Source organism: Coccinella septempunctata, chromosome 2 (assembly GCF_907165205.1).
Source record: "Coccinella septempunctata chromosome 2, icCocSept1.1, whole genome shotgun sequence".
NCBI classification, from domain to species: domain Eukaryota; kingdom Metazoa; phylum Arthropoda; class Insecta; order Coleoptera; family Coccinellidae; genus Coccinella; species Coccinella septempunctata.
Window position 1 is genome coordinate 50,736,980 of NC_058190.1, and position 20,055 is coordinate 50,757,034.

Genomic DNA, 20,055 nt, shown 5'->3' on the forward strand with positions numbered 1-20,055 from the left:
CGCAGGAGCAATAAAACGTCCTGCCAATATCCCAGCATTCGAACGCAACTTGCGTTTGGCCAGTGTTGATCACTACAAGTCCCATATGGTCGGTAAGTGGGTCACTGAGACCGCGAGTTCGGTCATTGCACCGACTAGGACGACGAACACGATGCCGACACAATCCCGCAGCGATGTCGGCTTTCGGCGTTTTTCATCGGAAGTCGGGAAAAGATTCCTGTTAAAGGAGAACTCTTCAACTTGGGAGTATTTCTTCTAGCTTTCGATCGAAAAATCGTCTCTCCATCATTTTCCAAGAACACTCTTACTCGCCAACTTCTTGAAAACATAAATTTTTTGAGCTCTATGTGAGAGTTATTATGAATCATTTTCAATTTCAACTGGCAGGGACACCATTCAAAAAAAGTACAATAAATAACACAAGTGTTCGAAATTCCGACAGAGAACTACTACTATCCGTGGGTCTCTTAGTGCGAAACTAAAAATTTAATTGTCAAGATATTGTCAATATACAGAGAGTTGGAAGTTTGGAGGTTGCTATTCTGGCTATTCTGTGCTACTCTCCTAGAACCTTCTTAGCTCCTCTAGTATAAAAATTATTTTATGGTTTTCTATCAGATAAGCTACGAATTGTCAATTTATCGTTTCGTATTTTGAGACAGTTCTCTAATCTAGATTTTTTTTCTCAAATAGCTAAACTAATTTTTACGTTAATGCCATCGACATATTCAGAATTTTTTCAATCATCGAATACTATGGTGGTTTGAGCTTACGGGCATAGAAGATAATCCTTATAACAATTATAATAACCTCCTTGACGATGAATATTCACGAAAGCACGAGTAAAATGAACGCTTTTGTGAATTTTGCAGTTTTATGGCACATTGCAATCTCCTTCTTGATATTACTGCAATAAAAAATTGCATTTTGCATATCAAGTATGGAGAAACAATCGTTCATCGATAGAAATCATTATTTATAACGCTGATTCCTAAAAACACTTTTCATTCATGCTAGTATTCTATTTTACCATCCATCAGTGAGATTAATCTCAGTTCATGAAATTGAAGAACGAAATCGGGAAAATCCAGTGAAAGAACCGGCAACGTCGCGGATCAATTAATAGAGCTACAACTTTGTTGGTCTCGAAGTCGCCAAAGAGCCGTGTTTGAAAACAACTATTGGTTTATTACAAAAGCGGGTGTTGCTTGGTGTGGACTGTGCAGATGCAGATGGAGATATTACTCGGTGTGATTACTTCGACAGCTTTGATTTACGTTCAGCTTCGGTTTTTTTTTGTTATTGAAGATATTCATTTGTTTTCCGAGGGATACCGTAAAGAGTGAAAGCTTTGGGACTTTTCTTATACCGATATGAAAATGTAAAAGGTTGAACTATTGCGCCTTCGCCATTTTGCAACGTTATTATAATTATGTAATAGATGTTAGTTCAACTTATCAATATATCTGTAGGATTAGGTATATTTAGGATACCTCACCAGTGTAATCTCCGGGTGGGAGGTCATCATTGATATGTATAATTACCTGAAAATAAATCAAAATTAGGAAAAGGCTCACTTGGAAGGTCTGAATTTTTACTAAAAAAGAATGATTGAGGACATTATTTATATAGCTATTCGAGTGTTGTATTTTCTAGGAATCTTCAACAAGCTATTCATAAAATTTGAAATTTATTCTCCAAGGGTTTGGATGAAGTGCATAGGTCCACAAACAATAAACAATTCAATACAGGGTGTTGAAATCAGACGGTGTTGAATACGAACTTCGGATCGAGATGCCAAACCAAAAGTTTCAGGAATTCTCTCTACCTCAAGAAGGATTCTGTACCTTTGGGAAAACGAAATTTCTTAGCGAATTTATCATGTTGACATTGTGTTATTTGATTATTTTTCTAAACCCCTCCGATGAAAGGGCATACCTTATTCAACCTTTTTTCTCCGGCCAATATCAGACATGATGATAAATATCTAGATTTTGACCCCAATATCCTGGTTCAAAGGGCCGATGTGCATTTGAATAAATTACGCGAACCTAAACATGATTAATTCGTCATGAAATTCTCGTTTTTGTCGGAAACATTGATCGAAGTCTCCAATGCAGATATACCTGATATTCGGGATCGAATACAGCGAAAAAAAAGCCGTTTCGCCCGAATGAACCGAACGTCATATCCAGCAAATAGCGGAACAATCCGAATTCACGAAACGTTTTCTAAATAACGGAGCGCCACCGTCTAATTTCTCCGAATTAACGAAAGTAGCGTTTCCGCTCACGGTTTTCTCATGTACATTCATAGGACGTGGTTTCGAAACACGCTCGTTATGTAATTTTTAATTGAAGGCGGTCGCTGAGCGCTATATGTGAAAATTCTGCTACCACGGCCGGGTCTACGCGCGACACTTTTTCGACAAATTTCGGCTATAATCGACGAGTTCATAAAATATAGATAGACATATATGGTCCATCCACTTTTATAAAAGCAGTCGGTTGGCCATGGTATTTTGTAGTTTAGTTGCTGAGTTGGAAATTATCTTTTTTGCCTAACATTGGTTTGCTGCCTGGGCTGCTGCCAAACTTATCGTAGCATCCCCTGTCAGGGCTAGATAGACAATGTAATTTCTCATGTGTTCGATTTAATGAAATAACTAAGATACAATGGTGGAAAAATTGAACCATTCAAATTCGTGTATGTACACTTAACCCACATACGACAGTTTCGCCTTGTTGCATCATTGCCTCAATCAATAATCAAAAAAGATAGTAATTGATACCTGCCATTTACAGTTATCCAACACTGAAGCGTTACGTCTAACGGTTCAAATCCGAAAAACCAGCCCGAGGCAAAATCCCAGCATGATGAGTTTCATAAAAAAGCCTTAAATCATATTTTATAATAACGAGTGATTGATTTTTTTCAGTATGCAAATCGATCGGTTCCCAAGTGTACTTCTGAGCCGATCGCTTAACAAAAATCGCTTGAACAAAATTGAAATTGTCGGTTTTGAATAGCGGGTATTGATGTATGTTTTCTTGTGTTTGTAACGTGGATATTCCTAAGAAGTGATCATATGGATTTATTACCCAGTTTCTGCCTGTTTTCATGTCACGGCGAACTGTTGCAGAAGGTTAATCTTAAATCTCATAACTAAGCGGAGAACGAAGGCATATTAATATTTGAGTTATTATTGTGGATGGAAATTTCTAAGGATCTGCTGTAACTTCGCTTCCCTCGATAATCATGGGAAACTAAATGATTCTTTATAGTAGAATTATTTTCAAATGTTGTGGATTTACTTTCCGTTTATTTGTATCACGTCTAATGATTCAATTGAAACCGTCATTGGAGTGAAATTTTTCTGAATGTTTTCAATGTGACAAAACGAGCTGCAACATACTTGACGTTGCTGTTCAAACAGTCCATTAAACTTTCGAATCCCGTACGAAGGTAGTTATTTCTGGAAATCGTCATCTAAATAATAACTAGCAACATTTAACACACTAACATTCGTTGTGTGGTATTTTAGTATTATGACCTGTTTGTAGGTCAGTCATCCAATCGTTATAGCTAGACGAACAAGACGGTGCTTAGGCAAGGTTCACATACGTTATACATACGTTACATACTGGTACTGGCCGACGTAGATGCTAGGAGAGTTATTTTGTGCATCTAAATTCTAATACGTCGCCTAGGGCTCTGTTGCGAAACGTTTTATGGCGGTATGATGATTGAGTCTGGCTGGATCGAGACCAATCGGTAATAATCAATCGATATAATGGCGGTTTATTATCTGCATTGAACTGTGTCGATCGTAAAAATTCGGTTGTGGGAGTGTAGCTCCTTGGTGTCTTCTACAAGAAAAGCCACGACTATATGCTAATGAATTGTGACGAGATTAATCGGTACAGATGACCCTGAGGTCTCATCATTTATATGGAGGCGCACATAAAAGAGTGTTAGTTCTTAAAGCTCCTCTACAATGCTTTCTGGATAGGGATATATATTTCAATCGTCAACTTATGGATGTAAGATTACTCTCACCAGGGAAGTAAAAAAAGGAAGCAAGTGGTACCTTCACTTGAAAAAATTTCATTTTGATTTTGTTCACATTGTCAAGCTCGTTTGCAACAGCCGAAAATTCTCTAGAGAATTCACTCGTGAATTAATGCACAATGAAATCTCTGCAGTTACATACGTACTTTCGGTAGAATTAACTGTTCAGTTGCATACAAAATAATTTCTGCTGTTTTTTGCCAAAATTCTGTAGAGAATTCTTCAGAGAATTTTCGGCTGCTACAAACAGGCTTTACAAATGAATCCAATTAGAGATTCATTTTTTTCATTGCTGTATCCCGTTACCGGAAATAAATCTACAAAAAGAAGAAGACAAAAAAAAAAAAATTCGAACAGACTTGTAACTTCTTAGTGCTAGTTGCGACTGTGTGCCCTCCCATGACTAAAGAGACCCAACCGTGACCTGCAGATCCTTCCACACTCAGGGCATGGATAGTCTCCAACCAGATCTGGCCGCCGCTGTATCCTTCTCGATTCTCCATTATAACTGTGGACCAAAGACCTCCACTGTGACCTGTCTAACGCTAGTTGTTCCCAGTTATGATTGGCATTAACTGATTTTAGGGATTGATGTAGTGTATCCTTAAACCGCTTATACTGGCCTCCTGGTTTCCGAGCTCCCTCAGTGAGTTCGCCGTATAGAGCTATTTTGGGGAGTCTTGTGTCTTGCATCCTCAGAATGTGGCCGCTCCATCTGAGTCGGGCCCTCGTTACTTGAGTCTCAATTGTAGTACAACTCGCGCGCTGCAAGACTTCTGCATTCGAAACTTTGTGGAACCATCTGATGTGCATTATCTGTCTTAGATGACGTTGCTGCGTCTGTTCAAGCTGTTTAATATGTCGCCTGTAGGGAGTCCAGCTTTCGCTTCCGTAAAGAAGCGTTGGGAGGACCACTGCTCTGTAAACAGCTGTCTTGGTCTTCAGATTGAGGTCGTGATTTTGGAACACTCTGTCCTTCAGCTTCCAGAATGCCCGTGATGCCGAATTGATACGGTTGTGTATTTCCGTGTCAAGGTTAGCCCTAGTATTTATGAAGCTTCCCAAGTATTTGAACTGCTCGACCTGTTCTAGAGTTTCATTGTCCAGGCTGATATCTGTTTGAAGGCTTTCTTGCGGACTTACCAGGATTTTGGTCTTGTCAATATTGAGTCTAAGGCCTAAAGCTTCGTATATATGTTTATAGGTGTCCATCATTATCTGTAGATCCTCTGAGCTGCTAGCGATGAGTGAACAGTCGTCTGCATATTGAAGTTCCGTGATAAACTTGGTACGGGTTTTTGCTCTGAGGCGCTTCAGGTTAAACAGGCCTCCATCAAATCTGAATCTTATCCCAACACCTCTTACGGGCATGCTCATGTCAGCAATTATCGATACAGCTATGGCGAAAATATTGAACAGTAAAGGCGCTAATACGCAGCCTTGTTTTATTCCAGAGTTGGTTGAGAAATGGTCGGTTGTAGAGCCATTATGCTGTATTCTAGCGGTGTTGTTGGTAAGAAGGCTTTCTTCATCTTTAGAGATGAATGAAAATTCAAAACCAAAAACTTTAAACATTCTACCTAATAGATTATAGGAAGGTGTAAAGTCCTGAAAGAAGGACACTTATTTGTCGTCATCAGATTCCAAAAGCACAACTTGAAATGTTTCCTTCCACGCCACTGGTCCGGCATTAAAAATAATTATGATCTTGCATAACGAGAAATTTGGAGGGAAACGCCCTCCCCATTTTTCCGTTTCGTATAGAACCGTTAACTTTCTTTTCGCATCCGAAAGAAAGCTGCCCGGCCAGTTCCAAATGATGGATGCTGCGGTTGAAAGATTACGAATTATTTTTATAAGACTATATTCGTGGCCCGTATCATGCGGAAATGAACGGTTGTTTGGGAATCGATGAATAATTATTCAGGCAAGATTGATGTCCGCGAATATATCAAAAGAGAATGTTATTCCTGAGCTCAATCAACACGCAGTATTTTTCGCTCAACGAGACATTTGGCTTTTTTCTTCATTCAGTCGGTTGTGCGACTAGTTTTGTGAGATTTGGTGTCTTAGTTGTGACAGGGACACCCTGTATTCAATAACCCCGCTGTGCAATCAACAATTTTTTCTCGTTTTAAACAGGGAAACCGCATCAGGTTCTGCGTTACTGTAATGGGTCCTTCAAGAATTATCAGGCTTCTCTTGCACGAGCTGTGCAAGAGTTATTGGCTTATAATCAAGATATCTATCTTATTTCATTTAACGAATGGGATTCCATTGTTCTTACTCGATCCAGTCACGCTAAGATATTATGAGATAATCGGCGAGACCTAATTGAAAACAGAGCCATTTGCATCCCATTATAATACGTTATGGACTGTTATCATAAGTAAGGGCATTGAAATTCGTGAGCAGTTTTCAAATATCTCCGGAACAATGAGACATTACGCCAGCACTATCGAGGTCTTACATATTTCATAAGAAGAAATATTTTTGTTTGGCGAATAAAATGGTATAAATAGGGGATCAAAAAATATGCAATCACGGTCCTAGGAGACACAAAAATCTGTAAATCCTGGGATCAAAAAATTTATAAGACAATTATTAAGAAATAGATTCATTTTTTGTGGAGGTATTGCATACTTCAGTTAAATTTAACACAAACAATCAAGATGTTTCGACAGTTGGAATAACACTGAGACGCCAGTTGTAATTCCTCTATATCAACCTGTCGACAAATCACCACAAGTGTATTACATTTGTCATTCCAACGTACTTGTACAATTCAGCATCGTTAATATACAATGAATTATTATCTAAACAAATAACGCGCTCCAAGAAAAAAAAAACCACTGTCGGTTTGGGAGAAAGTTAATTCGTTGGGCAACCGGTGTTGTGTCACTGAAACTGGCGGACCACGATAAATGTCTACAGTCGTAATCTGCTGGTTCTCGAACGCGCAAAAAAAAATACAGTTTTATAGGAAATATTTGACGGTGTAGAATTTTAATAAGTCTGAACTTCCGTAAATGGTGGTGTTTCGTAAACGCACCTCACTTTCCACATCGAAAAGATCTTATTGACGGAGATTGAGCTGAAAATTTTTATGGGCCACGCTACAGGGGCTACCCATTAAGTGCGTATGATGATAATCGAACATTTAAGGATGATTCGTATTCCTTACCGGTATATTTTTGTAGCGATTATACTTGATGACATCCTAGACAAGTTCAACCTGTATACCTATATTTGAAGGAGGTTTAATTTAGTTTCGCAACTGAGTTAATCACTTTATCAACAACTGGTTATATTATCAGATTAAAAGGCGGAAGTAACTCAAATCTCTCGTCGGAGAATGAGGACATTATTTTTTTCCTGAGCGCATAACGAGGCTGACATGTTTACACGTGATTGTGATGAATGTAGAACAAAAATGACTTCTGTCCTGAGGAGTTGAATGCAAAACGATCCCATGCATCTAAGAAAAATCTCGATTAGTATCATATATACAGTTGCAATAAACCTCGGAATGAACCAATAAAAGTTCAAAGAGCACGCTATCAAATGGGCCTAAACTAAATCACTAAAATGCCTTCCCTAAACATAAATTCGTGTCCCTCATAGACTCCACCTGGTTCAAAGTCAAAATTCCCGAGAATTTCTCCTTTTCGCGTCTCTTGCTTCGTCTCGTACATTGTTTCTCGAGTATCGAACTTACAATTGGGTTATCTCGATCTCATTGTATCCCTCCACGAACAACACACAATTCTGAATTAATTTTCTCAACGTTCCCCAGCTTCTTTCCGACCATTGCATCAACTTAATCTCCCAATTAACCGTTTTAACGAACGAAAGGAATATACTCTGATGAAGTGAAGATATTCCGCGTAATCAAGAAATTTCAATTTCAGCTTTTATCGAGGTATTATCGGGAAAAAATACGAATAAATTGTAGTGAGGTTTTATGGATTCAGCTGCTATTACTTTATTGTAGAAGATATTGAAATGAATGTTAGATTTTCCACTTCAGAGCATATTTCTTCCAACGAAAAAACTTCAATATTTTCAACGGCAATTATCCGCACATACAATCTCATACATTTTTTCATCCGTATTTCGTCAAACATAATAACACAATAATACCCAGCAAAGCGGGTTCACGGTAGGTCGTTTTCAATGATATTTATGCAATAGCATTTCACCTGATCGCTGCTACCAGTGGTACGCAACAATCGTTTCAATGAAATCATTTTAGACGATGTGATTCTTTCAGTTAACACCTACTTCAGAAAATCAACATTACAAGAACGTTCCGCTTTTCAATCTCATCGATTCTGAGTATTTTCATTCACTTTCGAATACTGTTTTACTGCTACAGTAAAAAAATTATAGTACATAACTGCGAGCATTACTGTTTGTGATTCGACAATGGATTTTTTTTTTCTGACTCCACCGTATCTGCTATTGAGTTTATATATCTGTCATGGAATAATGAAATTGCATACAAAGAGAACAAAACAAAATTGCGGCAGGATATCCATTTTATTCGACAATAGTTGTCATATTTAAGTTATGGTGAACAATAAGAATGCATACCTCAAACCCAGTTGTACACTTCAAGTTCAAGCTGAGTTAAAATTTGAAGCCAGCTCAACTTTGACAATTCCGAACACAAAGCCATAATGTATTTTTTGTGATTTTTGTAAAGAGTGAAAATGCAGAAATTTTCCCGAATTTTAAGATGGAGGAGGTACAGTTCACACTTCCAGAAATACACCTGCACCAGTCTACTCCCCAGACCTATTTCAATCCAAACTATTACGCAACCCAGATGAATTATTATGTTTACAAGATGTTGAACTCCGAAGGTTGGAATATTTCGGATACAAAGTATCGGAGTCGTTTGTGAAATTTTCTACTCGTTTCGCGTTGGTTACACAACCAACAATAATAACGTATGAAGGGGGAGCTGTATAGAAACCCGTATCAACTTTCACTTTTTTAGGTACGTATACTTCTCCTTTTTTTATCACTGATCCGCTAATAATCGGTATTGTTTATTGTTGCTACTCCTTATAAGAAAAAAAAGTGTGCATTGCTTGTCTGATCACTTTCAGGGAGTGCTTCCTTTCTGAAGAATTCGATACATTTTCATTTTAATAACTCAACACCTGTTATCACTTTCGTTTAAAGCTCAGTAAGTGGACTGAAACCAGTATTTATAGAGTTATCGATTCTTTAATATATTCTGCAGAAAAGGGGCAGATATATTAGGAATACAATCTTTTCTGTACACTAACCTCAGAAGTAAATGTGGGTATTGCGTAAAAATCAAGATGAACTTTCGTCATTCGTGAACCCAGCCTTATTTGGTTCAATGACGATGTTATAGTTCCAGAAAAATAAGCAAATTTTTATGCTTGATAGGTACTGCTCATGATGGGCAATTACTTTTTTTCCAAACCCGTTTTTATGAGTTCTGGGTCGATATATGGATATCAGAGTGCGTGCCATAATATAGCAACGTCTGAATTATTCATTTATGGACGAAACGTTAGCTTTATGGCTTCTTAGGTAATATGGGGGAAAACTATGTTTTAGTTTTCATGAATTTTGTTCGAGGTGAATGGACTCCTATGTAAATATATCCCCGAATTCACTAACAATTTCCAATAATAGAGAGCTCTTAAGCACTCGTGCTGAACAGGTGTAGAAGAAAACCTGGAAAATTGAATGAATTATACTGACATAGAAAACAGAATCATCTGTTGATGAATTTATCAGAAGTGCATTTAGCATCATGAAGGTTGAACAAATTCCTTTTTTCCCATAGTAGGATTTTATTCAAATTGTTTCACTTACCAAACCCCAAAACACATGTTAGTATGCGAAATTTTTCTCAATGAATTCCTCAATACTATATGCGAGACTAGGTGTTCTGTTTTCTATCGTTCAGTTGCAGGAAAGTTCATTGAAATTTAATACTGCATCAAAATGTTAATCTCCCATATTTTGCTTCAAAAATTACAGTTTTAAAATTTAATGGGACATCAAATCTTAAAGGACCCTTAATGGTCAGATTATAAGGAAAAAAATCGACCTTCATTTTCCAATGAAAAAATGCCTAAGGCATCACCAACTGGCGAAGTCGACGCGTGCTCTGAATGAAGCAGATGAATCAGTTAGCTACTAACAATCTCATCACCATCAATGAATATTTGAGTTATGCGAGTAATAATGCAGCAACTGTGCGTAGCTAATAACGTTCATTTATACATGAGCTTATTGAAGTGGATTCGTTTACAGCAAACGTTCCCGTTTGGAGTCACACGGGGGGAACACGAATCCGGGTGACAGGCGGCCATGCGGGGGAGGTGTATTCTGCGGTAACAGAAACCGCTACACAATGGCTTTGTCTTCTGTAAGCTGGCATCATTGAAACTCCAACGGAGGAGGCGAGTAGGTTCGCGTAAACACGTGTAGAAGAGGCATTAACAGTATATTCCATTCATCTATTGTATTAGACATGTGAACTTTCGGAGGAAATCCAACAATTGAGAGCGTTGCGAGATGGTTGAATATGAGGAGGAGCGGAGATTTAAACAGAATTGGTAACTACGGATTATCGTCTACATAACCATTGGGTACCTACTTTATAGCTCCTTCAGTTTTTTAGATCCTCTCCATTAATCCACAATGATATGGACAAATTCCTTGGGAGCCATGGCTTTTACCTGGTGATGATCCAGCACTGGGTTTCCCATATCTAGGGTTCGGGAGCCAGCCAGTTCTGGATACTTGCATACAGCTGTTCTATTTTCTGATATACAGAGCCTGCATTTTTCATCTTCTTTAGGCGATACAAAAGATATTTTTATCTACAGACCCGAAAGTTAGATCATGACAACTTCAGGAGCTTTTTGGTCTATGTCGATGAAGGCACCACGAATCTTATTGCCTGTGTAAGTCCAGGAGGGTTCCTCCAGAGGACTGTTTTCTTGTTAACCTCCTATTGTCGGACCGCAGCCTTAATATTTTTCTCAAATTCATCGGGTTTTCATAGGATAGTCATGTCATTTCCTCTGGCCAGTCGCTTGATAGTATTACTACATTTCAGTGCTAGCCAGAGAACCTTGGTTTTTCGCATCCAGGGCCCTAGCTAACCATTCTTATATTGATTTGCGTCTGTTTAAGGTTCTCTTTGAGATGGTCAAAGGTAGCTATCGCTGCTTGTGGTTGTCCAGTATCTCGTTGTGAAACAGAATGGAGGGAAGAACATGACGTAACAGCATATCCCGCTTATTACTTCGACCATAAGAATCTATTGTGACCCAAATTGGAGCTATTTTCGCCGCTATGTTGTCCACAGCTCGTCGTCCATTTACAGAGCTCTTACGAACTCCAGCATCTGGTTTGACTTCAAGGCTGTCACCTCCTAGCTCTTGTGAGTTGCTAGTCCAAAGCATTTTTGCGTTGGCTAGCAATGTCGAGGCATTCTGTGACCAGGTGATCTGGAGGGGAACACCTTTCCTGGCAAGTTTATTTACATATAACATCTATGTTATTGTCCTTTCCCTGCTACTAGACAATATTCTGGATTCGCCACTAAAGACATTTCTGGTTCTATTGTTCCATTCAGTTGTTGTCTGAACCACGACAGTCTTTGAAGTGAATATTCAGGAGGAATGAATAACGAAAAAGAGTCCAGTATGACAACTGTGCAAAGCTTTGTATCTGCAATGAAGGATACTCATAACAATGGTCCTGGCATATTCCAAGAACCAATGGTCGCTACTTGGTAAGAGTTTTGCCAAAGGACAATCCACATTGGCCTTTGATCATGTAGGTTATGGAGTCTTGACAGTAAACTTAACTGTTAACAGTAACTTCCCATCTCCAAGACAAGAGAGAGAGAATAAGAGTCTCTTTCACCTCATGAACTGATAAGGAAGATGTTTTTCGGAAAGTTTGGGTCGAATCAAACAACCTATCATCCTCGGAGGTGTCCCGTTACGTTACGTGTTACGCAGACAGCGTATGAGCGAATCCGCAAGTGAAAGGAACCGAAACGACCGACGGATAACCCCTCGCCCGAACCAAACGGCCTCCAAGGCCTCGGCTGGACATCGTCAGCTGACCAAATTGCAAAAATATTCCGCCGTAACCCATTAGAAATGCACCTCACTTACAGATTACGCATAATCGTTACCTCACGTTCAGAAACTCCAGTGTTTATATCGAGCGGTTTATAAATAAATCGTCATCGTTCCGCAGCCGTGGAATGGCGGTCCGAGGTTACCGGCGTACACAGACGAAAAGTAGGCCATAAGTTGAAAGACTTCCTACAAGGACACCGGCCTGCTACGCGCGCTCCACGCGACCAGCTGAATATTTCACAGAGATCCGCGCTACGGCCACTCTGTGGTTATATGGCCGCTACGTAGCGCGAATAGACGAGTACGTTTACTGGTTTTATTCGGCGAATAACTTGCCAATTGAGTAACACAGACACGACGATGAGAAAGTGGGAACTCCGTTATGCATTCTGGTCAATTTTTGGACGATGCCGCTCTAGGAGCGAAAAATAGCTCGATCTTCAGTGTTCGGGTATCTTCTTCTTCCTTTCTCCTTGATTACATCATCCCATAGCTGTAGCATCATCACTAGCCAAGGATGACTCATCTGGGCTCAGTGCCATAGGCTATGCAGCCAATTCCATGTGTGGTCTTGGTCGTTTGTCAAAGACTCCCTAGAAAGTGCAGGTATCTTGGACTAAACAATCCCTAAGCGTGTTATTATTAACTCTTAAACTTTTATTTTGAAGAATGTCGAACTCAAATTCACAGTACAAAGGTTAGAAGATGTCTATGGTCCGAGCTATGGTCCCTCCATAAGGGACCCGTTTCAAGGCCTATTGCTCTCCCATCAAGGCTGTTATCGAAGCTCCAATATCTGGGATGGCCTTGAGCAGGTTATATCCACTCTCCTCGACAAGCATTTTTGCAGTGGCAAGCCAGGTAGCCATATTATCTTCCTCCCCACAAAATCTCCTTCCAAATACTGATGTTAGACCTATTTATCACAAGTCCTTCCCGAGGAGATCTGGGCAAAATCCTTCCGAACTTTCATTCCATCGATTTGAAAACAATTACACCCTATTCCACTTCTATGTAAGTAAACCCACACACTTACATAACTCCCCGGAAAATAACAATACGCCTGTCGACCCAAAATCATGAAAAAATTCCACTGAACCCTCCGAACAAAAACCAACATTGTCTTACAACGCAACAACATGATAATGTTTGTACATACAATAATTAAAATGAAATAGTGTGTAAATATTGTCATTGTATTTCTTTTTTTTGTTTGGTGACTTCTTATCTTCGGTAGTTTATTGAACTCCCCAACATATAGGTCAGCTAGATAATGAGCGAGTAATGGAACCTCTCATTTTGCAATTGTTACATCCGAATAAGTGGAAAGTTGTTCGATTAGTCGACGTTTTAACGCTTTAAACTTGGTTTCCAGCAGCCGAGATTAGCAATCTTTCCACGTATCGATGGAAGACGAAGAAAACTACAGAATTTTATATGGGTGTTAGCTCTATCAAATTTGTTCCAGAAGGGTCCTATAATTGCCTACAATTGGCGTTTAATTCCTGGGAAAACTATCGTATCCTGACTGTAAACATGTCCGAAACACTGATTCTTGCTGCTTGAGTCTTCTATCCAAAATCAGCAAAACGTTTGTATTCGTTTCACGCCTTGTCCTGGTGAAATTTAGGAGGGAAATGTGACTGAAGACGGGATTACGAAGAGAATTAACCGAAGTATTACCATACATTTTCTCCGAAAACTAGCAGACGCCATGTAGCATTAAGAAGTTGCAAAACAGGGATTTGGCGAGAATTTCAATGAGAACATCTTCTGGCATCACCGATGGACCATATAAGGCGGTACGGTCTCATTTGTGCTGGAGGAAAGATAAACATCGAAACGACAAGACCAAGAAAAGAGTGCGATTATGCCACATCGAACCGACGTTTTAGATGGTTACAAATCAGATTTCCTTGTTGGGCAACTAAATTTGTTCGATAATCTCCGAAATCTAAAGAGGAATTTGAGCTTCATTAATCCAATACCAAATTCAATTGGTTTTTCCTGAACTACTTTCTCTCGTCTGAATCTCGGTCTGAATGCTATAGTTTGCACAAAAAGTCAAACGTATGTTCTCTTCTTTATTACGTTTGATCCGAGGTTTGATCACACATTTATTTGTTAAAATTTGCGCTTTTTTCGCGATATTTCTTACGGATTAGTGCATAATTCATCATTCCTATGTCTAAACACTATTCGCAGAGCAATAGTTCAAGTGCACTGTGAAAAATCAGCTTTTCAGGTAGCTATATGAGATTTCGCATATCATAGAACAAATGTGTACCAAATTCAGTGATTTCCGTATGACCGGATTCTGAGCTAAAAAGACACAATTTTCAGGGCGAAATTCAAGGGGCCTCTTGGTAAAATAAAACTAGGGGTCTCCTGATTTTCTCTCGAGAATCTGTGACCAAATTTTTCTACATTAATTTCGGGACACCCTGTATATTCGACCTAGTGAAGAAAAATAAGACCGAATCCGTCCCGAAAGAAATCTGAAAAAGAAAATACCTTTAATAGATCCACTGGAAGTATGAGGCTGCTGTAACTGCGTTTGCGTTTGCTGAATTTGCTCCAGTTTCGTACTAGCATTGTTCCAAATATCGAACATTTTGACGGGTAAAATTGCACAAAAGGGTTTGTTGCATGACACGCACAAATCACTTGAACCAAGTTTTCTTTACAGTTCACACACTTTCACTTCGATCACAAAAATTGTACGTAGATAACGTCGTCGAAAATAAAAAAATTAAAATAACGTGGAAATCAACCAAGACCTATGTGGCTGAAATGCCTTCGATCCATTATCGCCTTACTACGCCTGTGTTTCGTACGCTTTGTACAGTACATCCGCCATCTCTTCATGCTCTCAGCACTGATCCGGGAATTTTGCTGAGAAGCCCCATTTGATCGATCGCTGGTAACCTAGAATGGAGCACATTTTTTAAACGTGGGGATGCTCGAAAAGCTCCAGTTCGAACGCTTGGCTTGGCTTGGCTTGGCATTTGAATGACGAAATAACAAGAACTAAAAAAAAGCTTAAGCGAAATACTCGGCGAAATATTCATTATGGAAATTGAATGAGTTTCTTTATCAGATCCATCTGAATATTTCAAGATAAAATCCTTCGAAACTCAAGAGGATTAGTATTTTTCCAACACATCAAAAATTTCTAAAATATGATTTCTATTCTCCTCACTTTATTTTCATTACGAAAGCTTCGAACTTCATTCTAATCATTATCAAAGAAAATGAAAAAGGAGTAGTACTTCCCATTGGAAACGACGCCTCATCCACAGATTCCATCACGATAAATGACGAAATTATTCATCTTGAATTTCGCCCGCGTAGATTTCTCGATCACTTGCCGATGATGCGATTGTCGACCACAAATTCCGGCAACTAAAATCGAAACCCGAAGGGGAATTTCACTTATTATTTGTTTGCTTTCCGATAGAAATCATTTTTATTTCGCCGTCAACACATAATGCATTGTTTGCTCAAGTATAGTGCACATGTAAATACGAAATGAACGTTTCGCAACTTTCAGCGATGAGGGAGCCTTCGTGAATATTATAGAGGCGAAAATTCTGGGAAAATGTGAAATACGGGCGTGTCATCGTTGGATCCTTTCAAAAAAAGTTTCAGAAATCGAAATATTAGCGAAGTTACGTTACTTTATGTACACACGGTATACAAACTTACTGCAAATAGATGTAATAGTATCGAGGCTTCCATGAGTCTATTTAACAGTTGTAGTTGTCTGTATCCAAAGATCTAGATCTTCTGTGCATAGAACATTACCCCTACAAGGGTAGGTATTTGAAAAAAAGGCCGGTATATTTTTCCTGCTTTATCGAAATTTTGGTTCATTATTTTCTAGGGGTCTATTGAGAAAAAAATCATAGTTCCGGAATAAGATATTCGAGCAAGACTGATAGAATTGAAAATATGCAGTGCTATGATTCAAATGCATGGTTGGCTTCTGCTATATTAGTTTTCGAATAATCAAATATTGAATCTCCTATCTCGCTATTCATAATACATAGTTATTTACGCTGTACTTTCAAGTTAATCTAGCTCGTTGGTAGGTACATACCTCCATCACATGCACTGATGGAGTGTTGCTTGGTGTCCTGAATTTTGTTCGAGATTTTGTTTCAATTTACACAGCTTTTTCATCTTCTCAGAATTCCCGCCTCATTGAGTCTCTTTGGAATAAATATGTTATAGGACAAATATTTCACAGAATGTTTACGATAAGTACAGTAGTTACGATCATTTTGGGGTTAATATATGACAATATGACTAGTTCATTGTAAGGGACAAAAATTATATTGTATTTCGATGGTGGAGTGTAAATATTTTCCATAATTCCATACAGCTACCTTGGAATTTTCCGAATAAATCGTTGACAATAGGTCCCTTCGTTTGCATAAAAAGTGTAGCACTTTTCTACACTCGATTTGATTTACACCAGTGTAGAGGAGGTGTAGTCTACACTGGTGTAAATCAAATCGAGTGTAGAAAAGTGCTACACATTTTAAAAAACGAAAGGACCTAACATCATCTTCCTTATGTACATTATGAATGTAAAAAACTAGTATTTATTATAATTTCCAGTCACCCCTTCTCGAATCTCATTGTTTCTCGGTTGAAATCCAGATGTAAACGACTTCCCACCACTCTCAGCGAAGTATTGCGACAATACAGGTCTCCCTTTACCCCTTTCCTTTCTTTTTTTCCCGAGTATCCTTCTCTGCACCAGGTTATTGATTATCCAACATCTGATGACGACGTCCATCCGATCCAATGCACTCAGTGCAGCCGGTATTCGCTCGCAACTGAGATAACGCTTTCCACCCACTTTTCCACTGCAAGCAGATAAGGGGAAAATCTCGGCACAGAAATATGGGAAATCCTGGAAAATGAGGGCTCGAAACTCCTAACACTGGGCAGGTTTTATCAGGACTCATCTTCTCTTTTCTCTTCCATATTATGAAGCAATTCGTACAGAGAGGCCAAGAAAGATATTTCGAGGTTTTAACCTAGGTTCACATAATTTTTTACAGCCAATAATGAAGGAAAATGGTTTGAGCAAGTTTCGAAAAAAAAATAATAAATTTACTTTCGAATATTGAACCATTACGCAGCGAATTCTCTAGACTTATAAATTGATTCATAAATTACTGTATTTACTTTGTTCTCGAATTAATCTTTGGTTACACGTGTAGTGATGCATAATCTTCGTCGATTAACAAATTTCGGTGTTATCAACCTACGGTTGTTGAACTCGCGTTGCTCGCGCCAATGACAATCGACAATTGAGGTAAATACATATATGATTGTTTCTTTTAGTTTACCGAACAATTAGAAGACCGTCTTTTTCGATTCAATCGAGTATTCCCATTGAATAGAAATGGAAATTTGTATGACCTACTGAGAACTAATCACCACGTGAAGATATTCAAACTTAGATAGCGAACGAAAAAAAACCTCTCATACTGGGAAGTATTCCTAAGTTCTTACTCGTGCAAACTTTTAAACCACCCCTGAAAATTGCCCTCATAGCTTTTCGTCCGATTAGACCATTCTGAGTAGTGAAGAGTTAGGCGTGTTCAACTATTCGGAAGTGTTTAAGCTGGACTTTTATAGTCAACAAGGCTCGATACTTCTTAGAAATTTTCGAAGGTTTGCTTTTTAATTTTGGTCGATCAGATAAATGAAAGGCCACAACATGTAACGAACCACCATACGTCAAAACTGCTCATGGAAGGGGAGGAAAGAGTAGTAGGAAGGTTTGAGACTCGTCTGTATCAATTTTTTTTGCGATTTTAATGTCATTTTAAAAATAACGAATAACGAATTTCCATCGTTACTTATCCTGCAGATCAAATGTGTTTTAGAAGGTCCAGGTTCCGATTTCGCTTGACGATTATCGAAAGAAAATGACGTTGAAGGATAGAATCCGACGTCGTTCTGTTTCTTAACGAAATCAGATCCAATTAATCACAACAGAAAATCTCGGTAAGTCTCAATTCCCCACACGCAACGTACGCGGGCGGTTCATCCACCTCGATATAGAGCTGGCTGTGGAAATCATTATATTCATAACTCGTAATGGGGTCCTGAAACCGCTCCCCATATTCCCTATATTTCCAGTGCTCTAATGCCTTTCTTTCCCGGCCGCTAGTCAGTCGTTAGCCCGCGCATTAAGACATGATTTATCATGTTCGAGGAAATAATTCAAAGTTAAAACAAGATTTCATCTTGTTTTTTTTTTGCTGGGGGAGGGCTATAAAGACGGAGAGTGGAGTGGCTCGGTATTAATGCAGGAGACGTATATATGAGCTTGCGGAGTGCACTTTAATTTCCTCCACGTTCTGACCGACGTAACTGTGTTGTGGAAAACGAGATAATTGAATCGGACGGTTAGCGAGTTTTCCAAGAATCTCCGCCAAATTCACATACTTGCGTTGGTTGGTTCCCTTCGAGGGTCATTCAAATTCTCGGCCTCTTCGCCATGTTATTTCATGGGCGTCTACAGGGATGAGGGGTTTACTCCCCTTGGCCCCCTGGTACGCATCAAGAAAACTCCGGAAATTTACTTGATTCCCTTGGAAATATAACGAAATTATACTAATGACCAATATTTTATTGCCATTGGGTATTTCCAAATACTGGAGCTTTTGTTCTTGTCATAACTTATTATTTCTAGCGGTAAAATTATTCAATAACTGTAGTTATTTGTGGTCATCTCACATTTTCATCGAGAAAAATCAGCTGATTCAAATAAGCCCAACTCTAGGCACAGATTGAAAAGAACTTCGAAATCATCCTTGGATTCAACCCCCCTATTCATTAAGTCGATGACCGCGTTTGTTTGTTCTTCAATAACACCGTAATCAATACATTTTTCGATGCGATTTTTTGCATGGGGATGATGGAAGACACGGTTGAGTATTTTGAGGAACAATCAAACGTCTATGAGATGAAAAGAGAACTATGTCGGTAAGTTTCCAAAATTTCCAAACACTCAAATAATATTTCAATCTTCAAAAGGTCTAGTGCTTTCGACTCCGATTTTGACAACAAGAAAATGCTCCAATAGACGTTTTCGAATACTAAAGATAATTGCAAGGATCGGGAAAAAAATAATAGTCAAAAATTCAACTCAGTCAATGCACGAATTTCAATCCCTGGCTAACGCGATCGCGGGTTTAAACTGGATAAAACTCTGTGAGAAATATTTTGACGTTTCACACGAAAATATATTTGTGCCCCACACACAACGTCCAAGTACTAATTTATCCGTCCGGCTGTGAATGACCCACATCATAACCTTAACTCAATAAATTTCCCACTAAATCCGAATATTTTCGAAAATTATATATGAAAACCAGACGGTCGACAATAATATAACATTTCCGAAAATCTCATTTTCCACTTAACACTTCAACCAGCCGAATTAGAATCGTAATTGAACTGCTATCATCAGGTTGTGTTATTTCACTTCCTTTGATAAAAACGTTTTATCGGCCCTGGATGGTGAATAAGTCAAAAATTAGACGAAATAAATGATTACAAGGAAGTTTTGAGTCTCCGAGGTACTTTTGTAAGAAATTAGTGGGTAATCTTTCATAAGCGTCATCAATGAAATTTTTCGATTGCGGATAGAGAATTTCGTCGATCCATATTAAAATAGTGAGGGAATTGTTGACATACTGTTGGGAACGTGTGAGGAAGTAGGAAAGGTAACAATTGATAATTTTAATTTACGAATCTGATAAGGTTTGGATTCACCTTTTGAAATATTCAGTAAGAT

The 20,055-nt window shown here is 38.7% G+C and overlaps 1 protein-coding gene across 7 annotated transcripts in view; it reads right to left on the bottom strand.

Annotated features, from left to right (window-relative positions):
* LOC123306296 (probable nuclear hormone receptor HR3) overlaps window positions 1-20,055 on the bottom strand; it is an 89,352-nt gene that overhangs the window by 25,738 nt on the left and 43,559 nt on the right. Inside the window, exons 1-2 of one of the 7 annotated variants that reach the window (XM_044888215.1) lie at window positions 15,430-15,634; window positions 14,742-15,155 (exon numbers count right to left, since the gene is read on the bottom strand). The exons of 3 other annotated variants lie outside the window; for them this stretch is intronic. In XM_044888215.1, the coding sequence (XP_044744150.1) occupies window positions 14,742-14,841 (100 nt within the window). In that variant the 5' untranslated portion in view covers window positions 14,842-15,155; window positions 15,430-15,634. Of the gene's footprint in view, window positions 1-14,741; window positions 15,401-15,429; window positions 15,635-20,055 lie in introns of those variants that run through there. 3 more of the 7 variants (XM_044888214.1, XM_044888213.1, XM_044888222.1) reach the window with 3 other exon arrangements.